Source organism: Rosa chinensis, chromosome 4, assembly GCF_002994745.2.
Source record: "Rosa chinensis cultivar Old Blush chromosome 4, RchiOBHm-V2, whole genome shotgun sequence".
In the NCBI taxonomy this organism is placed as follows: domain Eukaryota; kingdom Viridiplantae; phylum Streptophyta; class Magnoliopsida; order Rosales; family Rosaceae; genus Rosa; species Rosa chinensis.
This window is the reverse complement of record NC_037091.1, coordinates 2442000-2463186: the sequence shown is the minus strand read 5'-3', so window position 1 is coordinate 2463186 and position 21187 is coordinate 2442000. Positions and strand designations below refer to the sequence as shown.

The window sequence follows — 21187 nt, the reverse complement described above, 5'->3', positions numbered from 1 at the left end:
GAAAAGGTTGCAGATTCTTCCCAACTCCAAAGTCCGAATAAGCTAACTAGAAGCAATAGTCTTTTCTGTTCCCCTTAGTTGGGCGCCTTGTGTCCACAATATTCCTAGGTGCTCATGTGCCAATCCATCGAAACATGTCATATTTACACCATGTTCCTTGGATTAAGCAATCCTTTCTGAGAAACACTTTCACAGATGACAGCTTTTTTGATTTCTAAAGTGCTCGTCAAAGGGTCCAACTGCAAAAGAAGAACGAGTGTAATTCTTGTGCAAAAAAGAAGGGTATTGAACCGAGAGCTTTTTAGTTTTCTTCTTTTTGCTTATGTTTTTGTAGTTTCTGGGTTCCAAAGATGTTGAAGACCAATATGTAATTTTGGCACAAGAGAGCATTAACAATCAAACCAACTAGTCAAAAACTAATCAAGATTATTAATTCATCAAGAAACATCTAATAGCCCTTTGGACGGATCCGAATTGCAGAAGAAGAAGAATTGAAGGAATCAAATGAACAATGGAGTTATTAAGCAATGAAGGGTAGGGAGTGTTACTGAGCAATGAAGAGTAGGGAATGTTATTGGGTTCAATACAATTAAACATCAGTGGTGATTAGCTGAAGAAACAAAAGAACAAAAATAACCAACCTAAAAGAATTGAAGAAGTAACCAACAGAGAGATTCAATGAAAAAGAGGGAGAGTCGAAGAGAAAGGAAGGGGGAGTCGAAAGCTGCCTGCCAAGTGCGCTCAATGTTCACATTGCCGACTGGTTTTATTAAATATGTTCAGGAAACGCGGTTTTTGACTCAAAATCGCAACCCCAGGCCTGAAGCTTCCAATTCCAAGTCATCAGCTCTGATAAAAGAAAACGAAAAAACGAGCCTTCCAAGTCCAGGTTAAAAAGAAAAAGTGAAAGCAGAAGCTGTTTTGCAAGTGCGCCTCGTGAGTGCTAGGTACAATAAAAGAGAAGTTCCAAAGAAAGAAAAACAATCGCATATATTCACTTGCACTAAGAAGGAAAGTAAGAAACCATATACAACAGATGAGGCAAAGCAAATCAAAGTAAAATATTGCTTCTCTGACCAATGAAGCAGCCAGTTCTTCATGTTCTTTTCTGATGATAAAAAAAGGAAAAAGAGTCTTCCAAGTCAAAAAGAAAAGGTCAAAGCAGAAGATGCTTTGCAAGTGCGCCTCGTGAGTGCTAAGTAAAAGAGAAGTTGCAAAGAAAGAAAAACAATCCACACTAGGAAGGCAAAATTCAGAGAGACCGATCAAGCAAAATATGGCTTCTCTGACCACTAAAGCAGCAGTTAGTTCTTCATCTTCTTCTCTCCCTCTTTCTTCTACTGATCACCAAAATCACTACACATACCAGGTCTTCCTGAGTTTTCGAGGCGAGGATACGCGTTCTAATTTTACAGATCATCTACACAGCCTTTTGTGTGACAGGGGAATTGAGACCTTCATAGATGATGAGCTCAAAAGAGGAGAAGAAATATCATCGGCTCTTGTCAAAGCAATTGAGGAGTCAAGAGTTTCAATCATAGTCTTCTCTCAAAATTATGCTTCCTCAAGGTGGTGCTTAGATGAACTGGTCAAGATACTTGAATGCAGAAAATCCAAAGGACAGGAGGTTAGAGCGGTTTTCTACAAGGTGGATCCCTCAGATGTTCGACACCAAAGTGGTGCTTTCGGTGATGCATTTGCTACACTTGATCAATGCAAATACGAGGATAGCATGGGCAAATGGAAGGCAGCTCTCAAGGAAGCAGCAGATTTGTCTGGATGGCCTTTCAAGGATGGCGAGTATGTCTCTAACCCCCCACTAGCTAGTTTATTAGTTAGCCTATTTTTTATATTTTTTAAGACACCATTAATCTTCTACTTTATTTGATTTCGTATATATGCTTTTAAAATCATAGGTCCGAGGCTAAATTTATCAAGAAGATTGTTGGTGAGTTGTCCACCCGAGTAGTTAACCCTTCATGTGAGTTGCATGTTACAGAACATCCAATTGGATTAGAGTCTTGTAGACAAGATGTCAACAGACTTCTACATGTCGAGGAAAATATTGTTCGCATGGTAGGCATATGGGGGCCTGGTGGAATAGGAAAGACCACAATTGCAAAAGATGCGTTTAATTCAATTCACCAAAAGTTTGCATGTAGTTGTTTCTTGGCAGATGTTAGATCAACTGCCATAGTCCAACTGCAAGAGAGAGTTTTGTTTGATATTTTACGGGACTCAACTTTGAAGGTGCACAGTGTTGATAAAGGAGTCGGTTTGATAAAGACAAGGATGTGAAAAAAAAAAGTTTTCTTAATCCTTGATGACGTGAGTAATTCTAGCCAATTACAGAACTTAGTTCCATCCCCTAATTGTTTTGGGCCAGGTAGTAGAATTCTCATAACAACAAGAGATAAACGTTGGCTAATTGCTCATCAAGTTGATGAAGTATATGAGGTCAAGATGTTAAATGATCATCAAGCTTTGAACTTATTTAGTTTGAATGCATTCAAAAGAAATGGACCTCCAGGTGATTATTTGGAACTTGCACAATGTGCAGTATGCTATGCTCAGGGCCTTCCATTAGCTTTGATAGTTTTAGGCTCTCATCTATTTTATAGAAGCAGAGTGGAGTGGGAAGCTACCTTAGATGGTTGTCGGGGAGAAGATCCCCATAGAGAGATAAGAGATGTGCTCAAAATAAGTTATGATGCTTTGGGAGTAGATTTAAAAGGATATTTTCTTGATATTGCTTGTTTCTTTAAAGGTAAGGAAGTAGATCGTGTGAAACCGATACTAGAAGCTTGCTATGATATGAAATCAGTGACTGGTATTGCCCAACTCCAAGAAAAAGCCTTGATAAGAATTGACGGAGATAAGATTTGGATGCATGACTTGATAGAAGAAATGGGTAAAGACATAGTGTATCAAGAGTCACCTGGTGAGCCCGGAAAACGAAGTAGAGTGTGGAGTAAAGAAGATATCAACCACGTTCTAACAAATAATACAGTAAGTATATTAATGATATTTTTGTTTTTCAATTCGGAAATCAATTTATATTGAAATAATTTATTACTAAAACCTTGAAGAAAAGTCCATTAAAACAGTCCTTGTGCTTCCAATAGAAACTGCTATTTTTGTTTTTTGTTTCTTCACTCTGAATATAAATTGCAACCATAAATGTTGCTAGGTTAATATGCTTGCTTTCTTTTGCTAGGGAACAAATAAAGTTATAGGCGTTCAGGTCTCGTGGTGGTCATCTTTGATATCTTTGAATGCCAAAACCTTCTCAAAGATGAAGAATCTTAAATATATTTCTATGGGCATGTACCAGAGATATGAATCCTTTTCTAGAAACATTGATTATCTCTCAGACCAGTTGAGGTGGCTTGATTGGCCTGTTAGTCCATTGCAATCCTTTCCATCTGATTTTCGTGCAAACAAACTTGTAAAGCTCAATATTCGTGGTAGCCACGGAATCACACGACTATGGAAGGGACATAAGGTACTTTAATCTAATAGTCCATTTTTATTTCATGGAAGTTCTTCCTCTACTTATATATATATATATATATATATATATAAGTAATAATGTTGTAAACTACTAGTGCTTCAGGTTGGTTGATCATTTATGTTTTACCTTGCCGCACAGAATTTTTCAAGTTTAACATCTATGGATTTAAGAGGTTGTAAATCCCTCATAGAGCTTCCGAACTTCACCGGAATACCCAACTTAATAGAGCTGAAGTTAGATGACTGTGAAAGTTTAGTTGAGGTTCATCATTCTGTTGGATTCCTAGATAAGCTCGTGACCTTAAGTCTTAAAGGCTGCTGTAACCTAGTTAAGTTGCCAACCGAATTTAGCTTGAAATCTCTCCTTGCTATGGATCTTAGTGATTGCACTAGGCTAGAGGAATTTCCAAAAATTATTGGAAAGATGGATTCTTTAGGAGTGTTGATCCTATCATTCACTCTTGTTAAAGAATTGCATCCGTCAATTGAAAATCTCATAGGGCTTAATGAGTTGCAGCTACATCATTGTAAAAATCTTACGACTCTACCATTCAGCATTTATGGGTTGCAAAATTTAGAGATTCTAAATGTGAGTGGATGCTCAAAACTTGTTACATTTCCAACAAAAGCAAGCATTTCACATGATCATGACAGCGGTTCACTAGCGCTTCCCAAGCTCCGTGTGCTCAAAATCAACGGATGTAATTTATCAACTGTTGATTTCATTGGGAGTCTTGATTGCGTGAAAACATTGATCGAACTTGATCTCTCAAGTAACGATTTTGTTAGTGTTCCCTCACTTGGCAAATTTGTCAACTTGCCAAGGATTGACTTGTATTGTTGCAAGAGACTTCGAGAGATTCCAGAGCTTTCAGCAAATATACTTGAGGTAAATGCGGGGGACTGTGAATCACTGGAGAGATTTTTGATATTTCCCAAGTCTTTGAATAAGCTGCAGATGAACTTGTGGAATTGCCATAGATTTAGTTACAATCTGGGCTATGACATGGAGAAGATGGAAAGTATTTTGCTGAATAATCAGGTATATATGTTTATTCTCTCTCTCTCTCTCTCGTTTTGTTTTATGTAATTTCAATATTTGGTGATGCATACACCTTATTAATATGGGGTGAGACCCAGCTACACATAGGGGTCTCTCTCACCTGAAAGAATATGTGCGGTATTGACATAGTTGACATTTTTATTGCAGAACAACTCCTGGTTTAGTCTTGTATTACCGGGTAGTGGGATTCCGAAGTGGTTCCATTGTTCGAAGGAGGTTACTGCTAATGAAAAAGGCCCATCCAGTAAATGTGAAATTTCTTTTGAAATCCCAGGCAAATTGAATTGGGAGTACATAGGAGTGGCTCTTTGTTCTGTTTCTTGTTTTTCAGTTGACGAAAATTTTTATTTTTTTATCAAGGATCGAGCTGATATTTCCATCAATGAGGTACTCATAGATCAGTGTTCCAAGTTGCGCAGTTCAGCGCCAGACCACATTTGGCTAGCTTATGTTCCATTATCTGATAAAATAAAGGGAAAGGAGGATCAAAATGGTCGGTGTCAAGTTCGATTTTACTGTGCTGGAATGAAAAGCTATGGAGTTCACCTCGTATGCCAACCACCGAATGAATATTCAAATAAGATTGTAATGGCGGCTGAACCTGCCCATGAGAGTGGTATGCTAGACTGCCTTTCGTTTTCTTATGCGAATCCAGAACAAAAGAGGCCTCTTACTGAAGCCACCGACGATTATGAGTATGACCATCAACAAGAGCAGCATGAGCAACCAATAGGAATGATTCCTTCGAAACGACTGTGCACTGAGGAGCAACCATCGATGGCTCCCAACCCAATCATCCACGACTACTCCGATTACTCTGCATCTGCATCCACATCCACATCAGATATATATGCCACCGAAGAGGCCAGAACAAAAGAGGCCTCGTAATGGAGCCACCGAAAATTATGACCATGGACAAGAGCAGGAGGAGCAACCAATTCCTTCAAACCGACACTGCACTGAGGAGCAACCATCAATGCCTCCCATCCTCGATTACTCTGCATTTGCATCCACCTCAGATCAAAACTTCTGATTGGCAAGCCAATCTTGATCTTCTTCCCGATTCGCTGTCGACTCTCGCGAATTATGAATCTACCTCACCAGCCAGTACTCCATAGTTCCAACAATAATATCTATATGCCATGTTCTTTCAGAGACTAGCTGCTATTTCAGGTCTGGCTTTCTTCCCTGTTCTAAAATTCTGCAGATTTCATGTTTTTATAGGAATGATTGTTTTGTGGTATCAAAATTGGTGAATTTGTCCTCAATTGATTCCATTGTTGTAGGCGAATATCGGTGCTAGGTGATTGATATGATGCATTTGTTTGTTTTTTCCATTTGCAGTGGGAACTATATAGATTTTCCACTCGGAAGGGTTACAGACCCTGGCCAAGTTGGACGATAGATTTTTCCATTTGCTGATTGCTGATCTAACTGAGTTTGAGACAACCGCAAATGAGCTAGAAGCAAAGGTATATGCTATTCTTCTCTAGTTGTATTCTTGCTCTTTTCCTAGTAATTCTGGGCTCAATCGCCCATATGTTATTGTTTACATTTATCGAAACATCTCATGTGAAAAAGGCATGATGTTGCATCGTCCACATGGTCTATGGATTAAGCAAATGGAATATGAAATGTATCACTATAAGCAAAATCTTCCTAGTATATGTGCATGCCACAAGCCCACAAGCACATTATTCCTCCACAAATTACCTGGAATTTCATTAATCTGTATTGCCAATAATTTGTCAAACTCATTTAGAACAATTTTTTGGTATCAGACGTTCTAGCCTGGCATTGGCCAAGTATCTTGCTTCAAGGTGATGGGGCAGGTGGAAGATGACTTTCTTGAGGAAGAAGGAATTGGTTTTCATTGTTTCTAAGGATGGAATTGATACTGTGAGTAGTTAATCTTTCTTGGAGTTTGCCTCTGTTGTAGATTCATGCAAGCAAGCATTAATTATCTGCATCAATTCGGTAGCACATATTCAGTAACTAACACCATTCTGGATTACCATTCAAAAGGTCTAGTGGCACCGTAAGAAAGAGATGAAACTACTTCTACCTAATACTTGTATACTGAAAGAACTTGGTTACCATTCAAAAGGTCTAGTGGCACCGTAAGAAAGAGATGAAACTAAATACTTATATAATGAAAGAACTTGGATCTTAATATATGGTTCCATTAACTGATGGAAATTTTTATTTCTGTTGCGTTCTTGAAAAAAGTTTGATTGGCTGTATTGCATTGCAGTGATCATATAAGATGGTTAATGAGAGTTTTCTAATTCATTACAAAGTGGCATGTGTCTCTTTAGAGGTTGCTGCAGGATCAGGCTCTCTCCAAAAAGCATTTCTATTCATCAAAACTGATCAATGAGTAAGTGTATATATGTAATCCTCTTAAATAAATAGTTAAATACATGTATCATTTTCTTTTTCAAGTTTTGTAACCTAGAGGAAGTATTAAAACTATTCAGTTTCAGAATAATAGTACGCACATTTTAAGGTTTGTATTTAGACTTTATTTGATCATAAACCGGGTTTAATGGAATAAACAGAATATCTCACTTTTCAGCCAATTCCTTGAAGAAATCCCACCCATGTCTGCTTCAATTGAATGCCAACTGTTGTTTCACCCTATGTAATGCTTGTGGTAGTCTGCATTAAGGGCAACAAATTTCACTCAGATGTGTTCTTTTCCAGTGGTTTGAAGCAACCACTTGAAACGCTGCTGCAGTTTCAACTCATAGTTTTGAAGTGAGAGAATTGAGATTTTCGTGATTCTTCCTTCCTTGAAGTTTTTGCAATTTAGGGTTTTCTCTTTGTTCTAAAATTTGCAAATATCTTTCTAGGGTTGACATTTGTAGACATTTGGTTTTTCCTCTTTATTCTCCGTGTCATTTGTTCTGATTTATGTATTGAATGACATACATATGTTTATTTTCTTGTTAATCTTTATATCATTAGATTGATTTTCAAACCTCAGAATTGTACTATATAATTGGTATACTTGACCATCTTTGCAAGTAGTGAAGAATATGCACTCTTTCATTTTGGTTGTAAGACAGACATTGCTGTACTATATGGGAATGTATGATGAGGCTGTTTCTTAGAAGCCAATTTGTTTGATTTGTAAAAAACTTGTATACTTTGTTCAAATCTAGAAATACAAGAATATTATAATCTGAATCAGTCTAAGAATTTAACAAAAATTTCACATGACAAAAATAACAAGCATAATATAGTACTTGGGAGAACCTAAAGGCCTTTGATGAGTATCTTTGTGTAATTGTGGAGAATTTTCTGTGTTATTGTGGAGAATTTTTATGGCAATCAGCTAGGCACTGCAATTAAGGTAGTGCATTCAAATGATCCAGAATTAATATTTGATTTCTAGTTCATTTCTTTGGTTTCGCTTGTTATATATTTACTACTATGTTTATGGGTGGTAAACTGATTAATGTTTTACATTTAGATTGTTGCTTGCGTTTGCAGTGGGAACTATAAACTCTCCACTTGGAATGGTTGCAGATTTGGGAAAAGTCGGGTACGTGCTGATCTGACTGAATTTGAGATGACCGCAAATAAGCTAGAAGTAAAGGTATGTGATATTTCCCTTCCTGTATCTCATTGATGCAGCAGAGAGCAACAGCAGGTGAGAGTATGATTTGGGTGGTTTGGGAGAGTTGAGAGAATAAGAAAGCAGAATGATTTTAGAAGAAACAGAGGGTTCTTAGCTGTAGAAGGGAGAAATAGAGCGAGGAAGGTAAGGGGAGAGAGAAACCAAGGCACAAGCCTTCAAAAGGATTTAACTTTAATTCATTCCAATCTGATTTGGCTTACAATAGATAACCATATTTATAGGCTCCAAACACAACCCTTAGACTCCTAGCACACCAAAAGACTACTAAAGACTTATTAATAATAAGACTCTTCAATACTTATTAAATAGACATAAAGACACACTCAAGACCCTTGAATACTCACCCTAAGATTTTAATACTCTTAAAAGCACTAGGCTCATAATTATTCTACATAAAACTGAAAATTAACCTGACAAGACCCTTAGACTACCATGGAGACTTTCCTTTGGACCAAAATGGGGTGGGCTTAATCTTAGGTTTCCAAAGCGGATATTTCTTTTCTAACCAAGTCATTGCTGCTGCATTACTCATTGTAAGTTATTAAAACATATCATGTTTAAGAGGCACGATGTTGCGTTGTCCACATGGTCATTGTGTTGAGCCAATGGAATGTGAAACTATCACTTCAAGGAAAATCTTCCTGGCACATTTACATGCCAGTGGCAGATTATTTGTTATATATAGATTAAAACTTCTAAATTCATAAGCAAAGTTGGCCAATGATTTGATTAGATCATGTACATCATTTTTTGGTATCAGCTAAGAAATCTAGTCTGGCATTGGTTAAATTCTGCTTCAAGGTGATGCGGCGGGCATGGGCTTTCCTCATGAGGAAGTAAAAGTAATGGAATAGGTGCTGTGAGTACTGCTTCTTGGAGTGTGCATATGTTGCAGATTCATGCAAGCAAGTTGGTGCTGTAAACATCAAATGAACCCCACCTAGATTTGTCCACTAATGGATTTTACCTATCTCAAAGGTATGATCTCTGGTCAAGTAGTTTAAATTAAACATGCTTAGCTCTTGACCTTTTAGTATAATTGTTCTTTGCTTATATAGTTGGAACTTGGGAGGTTACCAGCAAACATACGGTGATATACCTTGAGAGTGGTGAGACTCTTATGATGGTTAGAGCAAGCAATGGGTGCGATTCCCCTGCTATACACCAATTAATATTCTGCTACTTTTTCCTTCAACAACCTTAGTACCAAAATAAGATATGATACACATGAATGGTTAGTACTTCTAGCACATGAAAAAAGAGGATGATGGCAATTTTTATTTCTCATCTGTTCTTGAAAAAATCTGACCTCATGTTTTTTTCATTGTAGTCTTCTAGTTGGGTGGTTGGTCAAAAGTTTGCAGCAGATGTAGCCATAGGCAAATGGCAGGATGCTAGTGCTTCCCTGCTTGAGGCTCCAAACATCATGAGGCCGATATCTAAGGCTTAATTGAGTTCCAAAGACGAATTTATATTGCAAGTATTTGTAATCATCTAAGAATATAAGCCTGTATCTCTCTTTTCCTTGCTTTTGTAATGCAGACTCTCACAGGAAGGAAGTAGTAGAAATATAACTAGTTCATCAGAGCAGGTGTTGTATGCTGAGGTTGTTTCAAAAATAGCAGTGGTTGTGAAGATTAGACAAGCAAAATCAATAGATATTCAAATATTAATTAGCTTATCTTGTAGTGTCCTGATACTGATTCTTCCTCACAGAGTTTATGAGGTAGATATTCAAATTTCAAATATTAATTAGCTTATTTTGTAGTGTCCTGATACAATTTGCTTCTGCTCTATCTCGAGGTGCATTATTGGAAGCAAATTTCACTTGTGTGTTCTTTGAGAGTGGTTTAGTTGAATCCCGAAACTGAGACGTAAGTATTTGTAATCTGATGCTAGGAATAAGGGCATGTGTCATTTTCATTTCCTTGTTTTGTAACCAAGAGGCAAGAGGAAGTAGCAAAACTGCTTCTGCTGTATGGTGACTGGTGAGGTTGTTTCAGATCAAATAACAGTGCTTATTACCTTTCGGAGAATTTCATTAGCATTCCCTACTGTGTACAAAAAAAAAGGTTTCTAAAATTAGATCTACAAGTTTAAAATGGGAGAACGTAGGAGTGGCTCTCTGTGCTCTTTTTGAAGAAGGCTGTTTTTCTTCTGAAATGTTTGAAGGAGTTGGGGGAAAAGCTTTTGATGAAATTTGGATCAATTTAGAAGAAGAGATAACAACATCAGCTCATGTATATTCCATTACCCGTTAAACAGAAGCCAAGGGCGGATGAATTGTGTTGGTCGTTGCCTTATAGATGTCAGATCCAATTTTACTGGCCAACGGCTTTAAAACTCGAAAGCTGTGGGGTTCACCTGGTATGCTTGTCAACTTCAACTGAATTAGATATATCAGGAACCAATTTTTTTATTCTTCCCACCTACATTGGCAAATTTGTCAACTTGTGGAAACTGGACTTGCATTGTTGCAAGTGGCTTCGTGAAATTCCAGAACTTCCACCGAAAGTAAATTGGATAGACGCAAGTGAATGTGAATCATTGGAAACATATTCAAAGTTGTCAATGGTATTAGAAGAGAAAGATTCGCAAGGGATTGAATGGATCAACTTGTGGAATTGCCATCAATTGTGTGACAATCTAGGTTTTGTTGTGGAGAAGATGGAAAGTTTTCTGTTGAATCAGGTATGCATCTCTTTCTAATATCTTTATCTATTTACAGAGGAATAGAGTAATAACATATACATTTATAGACTCATAGCATATATATTGTCCTCGAGACTAAATTACTGTATTAATTTACTCAACACCACTACGGGCCCAGTTATCTTTAATACTTCTCCTTTTTCTTTTTCTTCTTGTTTGTTCTTCCCAACTCCCTCTTGCCTTCTACATACAGAGGCTCCCTGCAATAACTCCTCTTGCCTTCTACCTATAGTTAATAATCCTGCCTTCTGTAAAGGTTGGGTCTTGAACCGCATGGCCAATTGCATTTTACTATCAGCACGTACGTCATATCACTTCATTAACTGCCCTCAAGTCTTGATTATTAAACTTCCGAATACAATGGGGAACATATATGGTGCCTAAACCCCTAAAATGCAATCATATGAACTCCGTCCAAAATTTCTGACGGTGCCGTTTGTTTGCTGACGTGGCAAGCACGTGGGTCCAAAAAAAAGGGCAAAATCGACTTTTTACCCTTTTTTTGGTTAATTCCTCAAAAAAAGAAAATTTCAACTACCATCCTCAAACTATGCTGCCAAGGCCAATTTGATATCCGAACTCTCAAAAGTATCAATGTGATACCTAAAGACGTATTTTGACATCGAAGTGATACTTCGGTCAAAAATCTCTAACGGCGTTGTCTGTTTGCTGACACGCACAAAATGAGCGTCAATCCACGACAACGGCGCCAAAAATTGACAAGCTCGAAATGAGTGTCAATTCCCGGCAACGGCTCCAAAAATTGACACGCTCGAAATGAGTGTCAATCCCCGGCAACGGTGCCAAAAATTGACACGCTCAAAATGAGTGTCAATCCCTGGCAACGGCGCCAAAAATTGACACGCACAAAATGAGCGCGTAATTTAACCCTGTAAAATGTCATCGTTAGTATAGAATAAGTAGGGATCGTTCTAACCGAGGATTGAGGGTACACCTGTAATTGTGTAAACAAATAAAGAAAAGTATTATTTACAAAAATAAAATAAAGAATATAAATATATACAATTGTGTAAACAAATAAAGAATTAAAATAATAAAGTATTATTTACAAAAATAAAATAAAGAATATAAATATATACAAGTAAACACAAATAAGGGGGTTTTAAGATTTATAAAATTGAAATTAAAATTAAATGAAATAAAGAAAATATAAAAACATATATACAAGGATGAAATGTAAGAAACAAAGATCAAAACCAATTCCATATGATTAAACTCAATTCAAATCCTATAATTGATCATCTAAGTCATGAGAAAGAAGTCGATCATGTGAAACATTTGAAGCAAATGATTTCCCATATTTTACTTTCCTTTACTAATTAACCTAAGTGAAAGCACCTAGATGATAGGAGCATTTTTTTTCTTTTCATTCTTCTTCTTCTTCTTCTTCTTCTTCTTCTTCTTCTTCTGGGATTTTGTTCTAGCCAAACCACCGCAAGCTCCACTCCTTCTCCTCCACCCAAGAATCAAAGAAAAATGGCTTCTGCTTCTTCTTCAAACTCAGTCCTCTTCTTCTTCTCTCTCCTCCTCCTCTCTCTCATCTCCTTCCCCTCCGCCCAAACCATCACCAACGCTGCCATCATCCTTTCCAATTCCTGCTACAAATCCATGTTCTTCGCATTCAACTCCCAGCAGACGGACCCAAAACGAAAGTTGGGTGACACGATTAACAAAAAAAAAAAATCAAATCTTTCTGCACCCAGAAAACTGCTTTGGGCACCCAGAGACACCCATGTCTTCTTCTCCGCCAAAACCGATTTCCTTCTTCTCCGCTCAGCAACTTTCCTCTTCCGGGGCAACCAACTGGAAAACTAGTTCGCTGCACACTGAATTTTGGTGAACCTTAGCTCCACCAACCATCTTCTTTCTTCGCAGAGACCGTCACCCATTCGCTAATAGAACCTCCATTCATCAAACCCCCTCCTCCACCACCACAACCTCAGCATCCTCCTCCTCCACTGCCGTCGTCATGTCAGTAACAACATATACCAAATACACCGATCAAAATCACAATCATAAGGCCAAAGCAACATATAACATGAATTCATGTATATAAGAACTAAAAACAAACCCAGCATAAACCAAAAAAGCAAAACCAACCCAGATAGCAATTGAGCACAATTAGATCAAGAAAAAGACTTGCCAGCTGGTACTTGGTACCTTTGGCTTCTCCCACACACTGTCAATTGCTCGATTTGGGTAAATGGGTCATTTCACTTTTTTTTGGGACTCACGTGCTTGCCACATCAGCAAACAAACGGCGCCATCAGAAATTTTGAACGGAAGTATCACGTTGATGCCAATTTAGGTCTTTGGGTATCACATTGATACTTTTGAGAGTTCGGGTATCAAATTGGCCTTGGTAGAATAGTTTGGGGACGGTAACTAAATTTTTCTCCAAAAAAAAGGGTAAATGGGTTGTTTCACTTTTTTTTAGACCCACGTGCTTGCCACGTCAGCAAACAAATGGCGCCGTCAGAAATTTTGGACGGAAGTATCACGTTGATGCCAATTTAGGTCTTTAGGTATCACATTGATACTTTTGAGAGTTCGGGTATCAAATTGGCCTTGGCAGAATAGTTTGGGGACGGTAACTGAATTTTTCTCCACAAATAATTACGTTAAGAACTCACCACCCTGATCATCCTATTAAGTCTATAAGATTAGACAACGCTGGGGAGTTTACATCAAAAACTTTTGATGATTATTGCATGTCCATTGGGATTGAAGTTGAACATCCAGTTCCTCATGTTCACACCCAAAATGGTCTCGCAGAAGCCGCCATTAAATGACTACAAATGGTCGCTAGGGCATTGGTAATGTGCACCAATCTCCCTATTTCTGCTTGGGGCTATGCAATATTGCATGCAGCTGTGCTTATTCGTCTGAGACCCACTGCCACTCAACCCTTTTCTGCATCCCAGATGGTGACTGGGTATTAGCCTAATGTCTCACACTTACGCATATTTGGGTGTGCAGTTTATGTGCCAATTGCGCCGCCACAGCGCACCAAAATGGGTCCTCAACGATGATTAGGCATTTCTGTTGGATATGATTCTGCAACGATTATCTGCTACGTAGAACCCTTGACAGGCGATATCTTTACCGCTCGATTTGCGGATTGTCACTTCGATGAGACAGTCTTCCCGGCGTTAGGGGGAGATAAGAACATAAATGTTCAACAGGAACGACAAGAATTGTCGTGGTCTGTCCCCACTCTGTCTCATTTTGATCCCCGAACCGCACAGTCCGAAATTGAAGTACGGAGAATTCTCGATCTTCAGAACGTAGCAAAATCGATGCCTGATGCGTTTTCTAATATCGCTAAAGTGACGAGATCACACATACCTGCTGCAAATGTGCCTGCAAGGATTGATGTCCCTAAAATTAGAGGACATGACGCCACCTCAAGAGTACATGAGTATGGCGCCAACGTCCCCACCCTTGGTGACGTTGGGGCTAGGCCCATGGCTCCCGCCAGGAAGCGCGGGAGGCCTATAGGTTCGATGGATTCTCGCCCAAGAAAGAAAGCGAGTTTGGCACAAAATAATCCATTAATCATCGATGTAACCATCTCATGAGAATATTCCGGATTATGGTTATGTCCAAGAGACATCATTGGGGGATGCTCCAATGTCAGAACCAACTCCAGAGAATAGAGAGATCTCCATGAATTACACTAGTGTAGATGAGATGATGGATAGAAATTCTATGGCGATTGATGATGCATTTGCATATCATATTGCAAAAGAAATTATAGAATATGATGATATCGAACCTCTCTCTGTCGAAGAATATCAACGAAGAGCGGATTGGCCTAAATGGAAAGATGCGATCCAGGCTTAATTAGATTCACTAACAAAGAGACAGGTATTTGGGCCTATAACGCAGACACCCCGTAATGTAAAACCTGTTGGCCATAAATGGGTCTTTGTTAGAAAGCGTAATGAGAAAAATGAGGTGGTAAGATATAAAGCCCGCCTTGTGGCGCAAGGTTTCTCACAATGCCCTGGAATCGACTACGAGGAGACGTATTCTCCCATAATGGACGTTATAACGTTCCGCTACCTTGTCAGTTTGATATTTTCCAAAAAACTTGACATGCATCTTATGGATGTGGTTACAGCATATCTCTATGGGGATCTAGATTCAGAGATATACATGAAGGTCCCAGATGGACTTCAATTACCCAAATCAAGTGGCTCTAAACCACGGAACGCGTTTTCAATAAGATTAAAACGCTCACTATATGGATTAAAACAATCCGGATGGATATGGTATAACCGTCTAAGTGACTACTTGATTGGGAAGGGATATATTAATAATGAAATATGCCCATGCGTGTTCATTAAAAGAACAAGTTTCGGATTTGCAATCGTAGCAGTTTATGTCGATGACATGAACCTAATTGGAACTCTAGATGAGTTAAAGGAAACTGTTAAATACTTGAAATCCGAATTTGAGATGAAAGATCTTGGGAAAACACGGTTTTGTCTCGGTTTAGAACTCGAGCACCGTAGTGATGGAATTTTGATCCATCAGTCTGCATATACACAGAAAATTCTAAGGCACTTTCATGAAGATAAAGCAAAGCCTGTGAGTACTCCCATGATTGGTCGTAGTCTTGAGCCAGGAAAATATCTGTTTCGTCTAAAGGATGAGGACGAAGAATCATTAGAGGCCGAAGTGCCCTATTTAAGTGCAATATGCGCATTATTGTACTTAGCTCAATGCACAAGACCAGACATTTCCTTCGCAGTGAACTTGTTAGCTTGACATAGCTCTGCGCCAACACGCCGCCATTGGATTGGTGTAAAGACAATCTTTCGATACCTAAGAGGTACGATTGATATGGGCCTATTTTATCCCTACAGAGAGAAAATGAATGACAGAAATTTGGGATTGGGCCCCAAGAGGCAAAACGCCACCGTCCAAAGGATTACCATCGGCCATGTTGCCACTGCTGGCGCCGCCGCCGTCCAGGGTGGCCTGCCTCATCCTACTCCCCTCCATCAAAACGACAATGATGTTTTGATGGGTTTTGCTGATGCAGGGTACCTTTCTGACCCTCACAAAGGTCGCTCCCAAACGGGTTATGTCTTTACCATGGGAAGCACTGCGATATCCTAGAGGTCTACAAAGCAGACCCTTGTTGCTACTTCCTCGAATCATGCAGAGATTATTGCTCTACATGAAGCCATGCGTGAATGTATATGGCTAAGGTCTGTAATTAGACATATTCAAGGAAGTTGTGGTTTGAAGTCTACCACAGATGAACCTACATGAATTTATGAGGATAATGCAGCTTGTATTGAGCAAATGAAGTTAGGTTTCATCAAGCGCGACAACACCAAGCACATATCGCCTAAGTTCTTTTATAATCAACAACAACAATCACTTCTAAAGATTGAAGTGAATCAAATCCGATCAGAGGATAATGTAGCGGACTTATTCACTAAGTCGTTACCTAAATCCACATTCGAGAAACATGTGAAGAGCATCGGATTGAGAAAGTTATCCGAACTCCCATGATTTTAGCAATCAGGGGGAGTTATGATGTCTACATGTTCGATCTCGAAGAGTAAAGGACGTGTTGTACTCTTTTTCTCCTCCTCGAGTGTATTTTTGTCCCACAGGGTCTTTCACTCGAGCAAGGTTTTTAACGAGACAACGGATGAAGCGTCACCACCAAGTTTGAGCGGCACAAGGGGGAGTGTTGAAGGAAAATCGACTTAGTGTGCCTTATCAAACTAGGAGTAGTAATAGGAGAGAAGATTCTAGAATTCCTAATCCTACTCAGATTAGTATTCCTTGTAACATTAGAATATGTACTTTGTAATCCCTATATATAGAGCTCTTATTATCAATAATATGATTACAATTCTCTCATCAATTCTGTCTCGAATCTCTTTTACTTAAACACTATCCAGTATCTCAATTCATGGGGTTCATATATGCTTCAATCAAATCCTGACTGGTTTTTCACTGTAATGCTTGTGTCAGTTGTTTGCATAAGAATTTGATACCATGGATATTGTGTAAAGTAAGACTACTTGAGATATTATCCAAGCAACTGATAATTAAACAAAACAAATGGGGTCTTTCTAAATGTACCAAGCAAATATCTATGTAGACCCAACAAGTTTTTTTACACCCAGTACAATGATGAATTTCTAATTGCACATAGCATATTTTCCAATAATACCCTTTCTAATTGCACCCAGCAAAACCCACACCCAACAAATCTCACAACCCAGCAAAAAAAACCCTCATCCATCAAATCTCACCCCAGCAAAACCCACATCTCAATTTGGAGTAGAAACTGGAAACCCTCTGTTGATATACAATAGTACATGAATGTATATAATAATTATAGTAATAACAGTATAATACCTAAAGCTACAAATGGTGACTATAAATGAAGCATGAATCTAATTGAATCTGATGCCTTCATTATCTGGTGCTCGTGTTCGTGCTCAAATACTTTTTAAATAAGAAATCTGGAGAGATCCACTTTATGGCCAACTTTCCAACTTTTTTTTTTTGTGTTCTGAATATGATTAGATATAATTATTTATTTTGTAGTATGGCTAGAGGTCCTTAACACCATGACTGCCCCACGATCTCAAAGACAAAAAGGAAAATTTGTTCTCAACCTTCTCAGTTAGAACTAGATGATGATATACTAGAGGATGGGGTTGGTACTAGGGAAAAACAAAGCTTCTGAACCATTTACATATGCAGATGAGCCTCCAAGTGGCCCATTTCCTGGAGGTCCTCATGATCTCTCCGCATTGAAGACCTTCAAAACAACTGCTAGGTCCAAAAGAACTTTTTGGTTTCTTTTGTTATTATTTTTATTTACCATGACTATTACTGTCATTTCAGATGAGGATATAACTGTCTTTTCAGTTAAAATTGATTTGCTTGGTCTATATAGAAATTTGCTGGGTACATTTAGAAAGACCCAACAAATGGCAATGAGAATAATTTGGTAATTTGCCCTATGCTAGTAGTAATTTGGTAAGTAACATTTCTTTTGGTCAAGGGATTTGAACAAAAATTGACTGTTCTGTTTTTCTTTTCAGATTCTTTAAAACAGACCTGAAAATCAATAAAGTGAGCCGTTAATATTGCCGTATGATTTAATTTGCAATCTCCTACCTAGAAAATACATTGAATCCGAACAAAATGTACACAGTTTCTAGATAATTCCCTTAAGATTGCGATATGATTTTAAATGCAATCTCCTCCATAGAAAATACATCGAACCCAAACAAAATGTACACAGTAGACTAGATATTTCCTTGCTCCATCAAGCATCAAACACTACGCCAAAAAAGCTATCAGACGACACGCATCAGACGACAGAAGGGTGATTTTCTGTTGTCTAATTTTTTCAGACGACAGATATACTGAATGTGTTGTCTGAATACATAGAAAAACCATACTTGTTTCAGTTTGAAGATATGGTTAGATTCAGACGACAGTTAAATGTCGTTTGAAAAGATTGAAATTTTCTATATTCAACACTAGTTGAAATTTTCAAATTCCCTCCAACAAATTTTAGTCTTTTCCCTCTCAAATGCTCAAACCCTATAGCTGACTACTTAATGGAGTGTTATTCAGACTACACAATTTCTTAATTGTGTTGTCTGAACAAGGTGAACTTGACTGTTTTTGTTTCAAAGTCTCTTTTGGCATAACACTCATTCACCATTTCCCATATATATGTGCTCACTCGCTCTCCCTCTCCCTTTTTCACCTTTAGTGACATAATCCCCTTTAATCCTTATGATCAATTTCTCTCAATCCTTGTTCAAATTTGATCACAATTAATGGAGCCAACGTCGTCCTTCTCCTTGCTTTCCATCTTCGAGAAGAAGACCACCCAAATCGATCTCTACCGCCATCTCCTAAATACTCTCTTTCTCTCAAATCCTGTTCCTATCTTAACCTAAATTTCCCGATTCTCTCTCTCTCTCTCTGCCTTAGCCGTGCCTCAAACCCATATCTCATCTCTCAAAGGATTAATTGTAATTGGAAGGACCAAAGGATGTAGAAAGGGGATCTCGCTCCGTTCCTAGCATCTGTCAATCCCTACTGTCAGTTTGCTCTCTCTGGCTCCAAGGATGGTGAGCTTCGTCTCCGGAAGATGGAAGCCATCACTGAATTTTAGGTTTCTTTTTCAATCCAAGAGAAACCTAAAGGAGGAGAAATTATGCAGTTCCGCGGCTCTCTTGGTATTGCCAAACCCAAAGATGACGAGGCTGCTTAAGACGGAGACTAGCCCAGTTGCTGGAAGGATGTTGACGTGGCCGAGGTACCAAATAATTGAATCAATGCTTGATTCGATTTGATTTGAGGTTGTAATTTTGTGATATAGTTTACACATTTTTGTTAAATTGTACTTGGTTTGCTCTGTGGTGTGTTTTCAGGTTTGGTGTTTGATGTTCTTCATTTAATTTTTTTCCATTGTTTCTTGCTTTCAACTAGGTTTTCTCTCAACTAGGTTTTCTCTCCAAAACCCTAGCAAGGGGCCTTCTTGCCGCTCCCTACCCCCAGCCTCTGTCACTTTCATGGCTTCCATCGACGCCGTCACCGCTAGCTTTGCTGCCTCCTTGGCTCTTGCTGAGGGTGGTCAAGCCCCTGACCTTGGAAAAATTGGTGGAGGCCCGGTAAGGAAATCCTCCCAATCTTTTCTTCTTGGGAAACCTCTCACTTGCAAACCTGTGGATTCTGCCACTTTCAAATCTCACTTCCTTCGAACGTGGATGGTGGAAAAGGAATTTAGGGTTCAGGAAAAGAATGACAATCTATTCCTATTCTCTTTCGGATCAGCCCGAGACCGCAATAAGGTTCTCAAAGGTGGCGTTTGGTGTTTTGACCGTGCTCCAGTCTGCCTGGAGGAGTACGATGGAGTTCTACCCCTTGCTGAAGTTTTCATGAAACATGTTCGCATCTGGGCTAGGGTTTCAGGTATTCCCCCACTGTATGAAGAGACTGATAACCTTGTCCTCATTGGGAATCTCTTGGGGGGTTTCCTGGATTATGACAAGAAGGAGTTTCGAAGAGGATCAATGCGCATCTTCTTCATGCATGACATCTCCAAACCTATTCTCTTGGAGCGTCAGATCTTCTTGGATACAGGGATTGAACCAATCTTGAAATTTCAGTTTGAGCATCTCAAAGGCAGGTCTTCTCAATGCGGCCTGCTTACACATTCGGGGGTCAAATGTATGGCACCCAACCCAGCCATCTTCACCCCTAGGGTTATACCATTTGGTGGTCCTCCAACTGCAGGTGGAATTTTCTCCTTTTCAGCCCAGGCCAGTCGAGAACTCCCACAACTCTCCTCTGCCTTGCTCAAGAAGAAAAAGCCTGTCATCCGAAAGCTAGACAGATCTTTATCAGAAGTTGATCCGTCTGCGAGTTCCGTGGCCGATATGGCTGCTGAGGACACTGATGAACCTGTAGGAGCACAGCAGACAGAGCAGGTTGGGACCGATGCTTCCGGTTTGGCCTTCAAGGTTAGGAGTGTTGACTCTTGCCCACCTGTTCAGACTGTGCAAGTGGAGCCTAAGGTGTATAAGAAAAGAAACAGGACTGGAGGTTGCACTCCCTCCCCCAAGAAACTCAAGACAATCCTGGGTGGTAAGATTCCCATACTGCGAGCAGATGCCCTAGGGTTAGTTGAAGCTGTTAATGAGAGTGAACAAGGAATTCTGAAGAAGAAGGTTGGAAGACCTCTGGGAAGCAAGAACAAACTTCCTCACCCTCAGAAGAAGATGAGTGGGACTTTGCGTCTGACTTACCCTTCGTTTGAAGCTGCTCATGAGATTAGCCCTAAGAACAAGGGCAAGGGAAAGCCCTAAGCTTTCCGTGTTCGATACCTAGCATTTGATTCTAGTCTAGTTCTATTTAAGTTTAGTTTCTCTGATTGTACACCAATTGAGGTCCTTGGCAATTAGGGTTACTCTAGAAAGGGTTTAGATAGTTGTTGGATTTGTCTCCTTATGGCTAGGTTAAATCTTTGTGCTCCAGTTGTTCCCAATGGGGGTTACCTGTTACGTGCTTAACAGCTTAGACCAACTAGTTTTACTTGGTGTAAGACAGCATCTAATGTACGTGCCTTCTGGCCATGGATAAGTAATGAAATTATCTACTTCTCAAAAAAAAAAAAAGTCAAACTAATTTATTTCTTTGTTCTAGGTGATTAAAGCTTTGTTATT

At 39.0% G+C, this 21187-nt stretch overlaps 1 protein-coding gene across 1 annotated transcript; it reads left to right on the top strand.

Annotated features, from left to right (window-relative positions):
* The first annotated feature begins 1078 nt into the window (after nt 1-1078).
* On the top strand, nt 1079-9989 carry LOC112198605 (disease resistance protein RPV1). Its single transcript, XM_040518972.1, is given in 12 exon segments — nt 1079-1800; nt 1917-3009; nt 3218-3505; nt 3653-4555; nt 4724-5749; nt 5921-6048; nt 6358-6475; nt 6831-6956; nt 8075-8180; nt 8983-9200; nt 9281-9456; nt 9553-9989. Coding segments are annotated over 5 exon segments (3549 nt in total). The 5' UTR covers nt 1079-1276; the 3' UTR covers nt 5465-5749; nt 5921-6048; nt 6358-6475; nt 6831-6956; nt 8075-8180; nt 8983-9200; nt 9281-9456; nt 9553-9989.
* Nucleotides 9990-21187: the final 11198 nt, after the last annotated feature.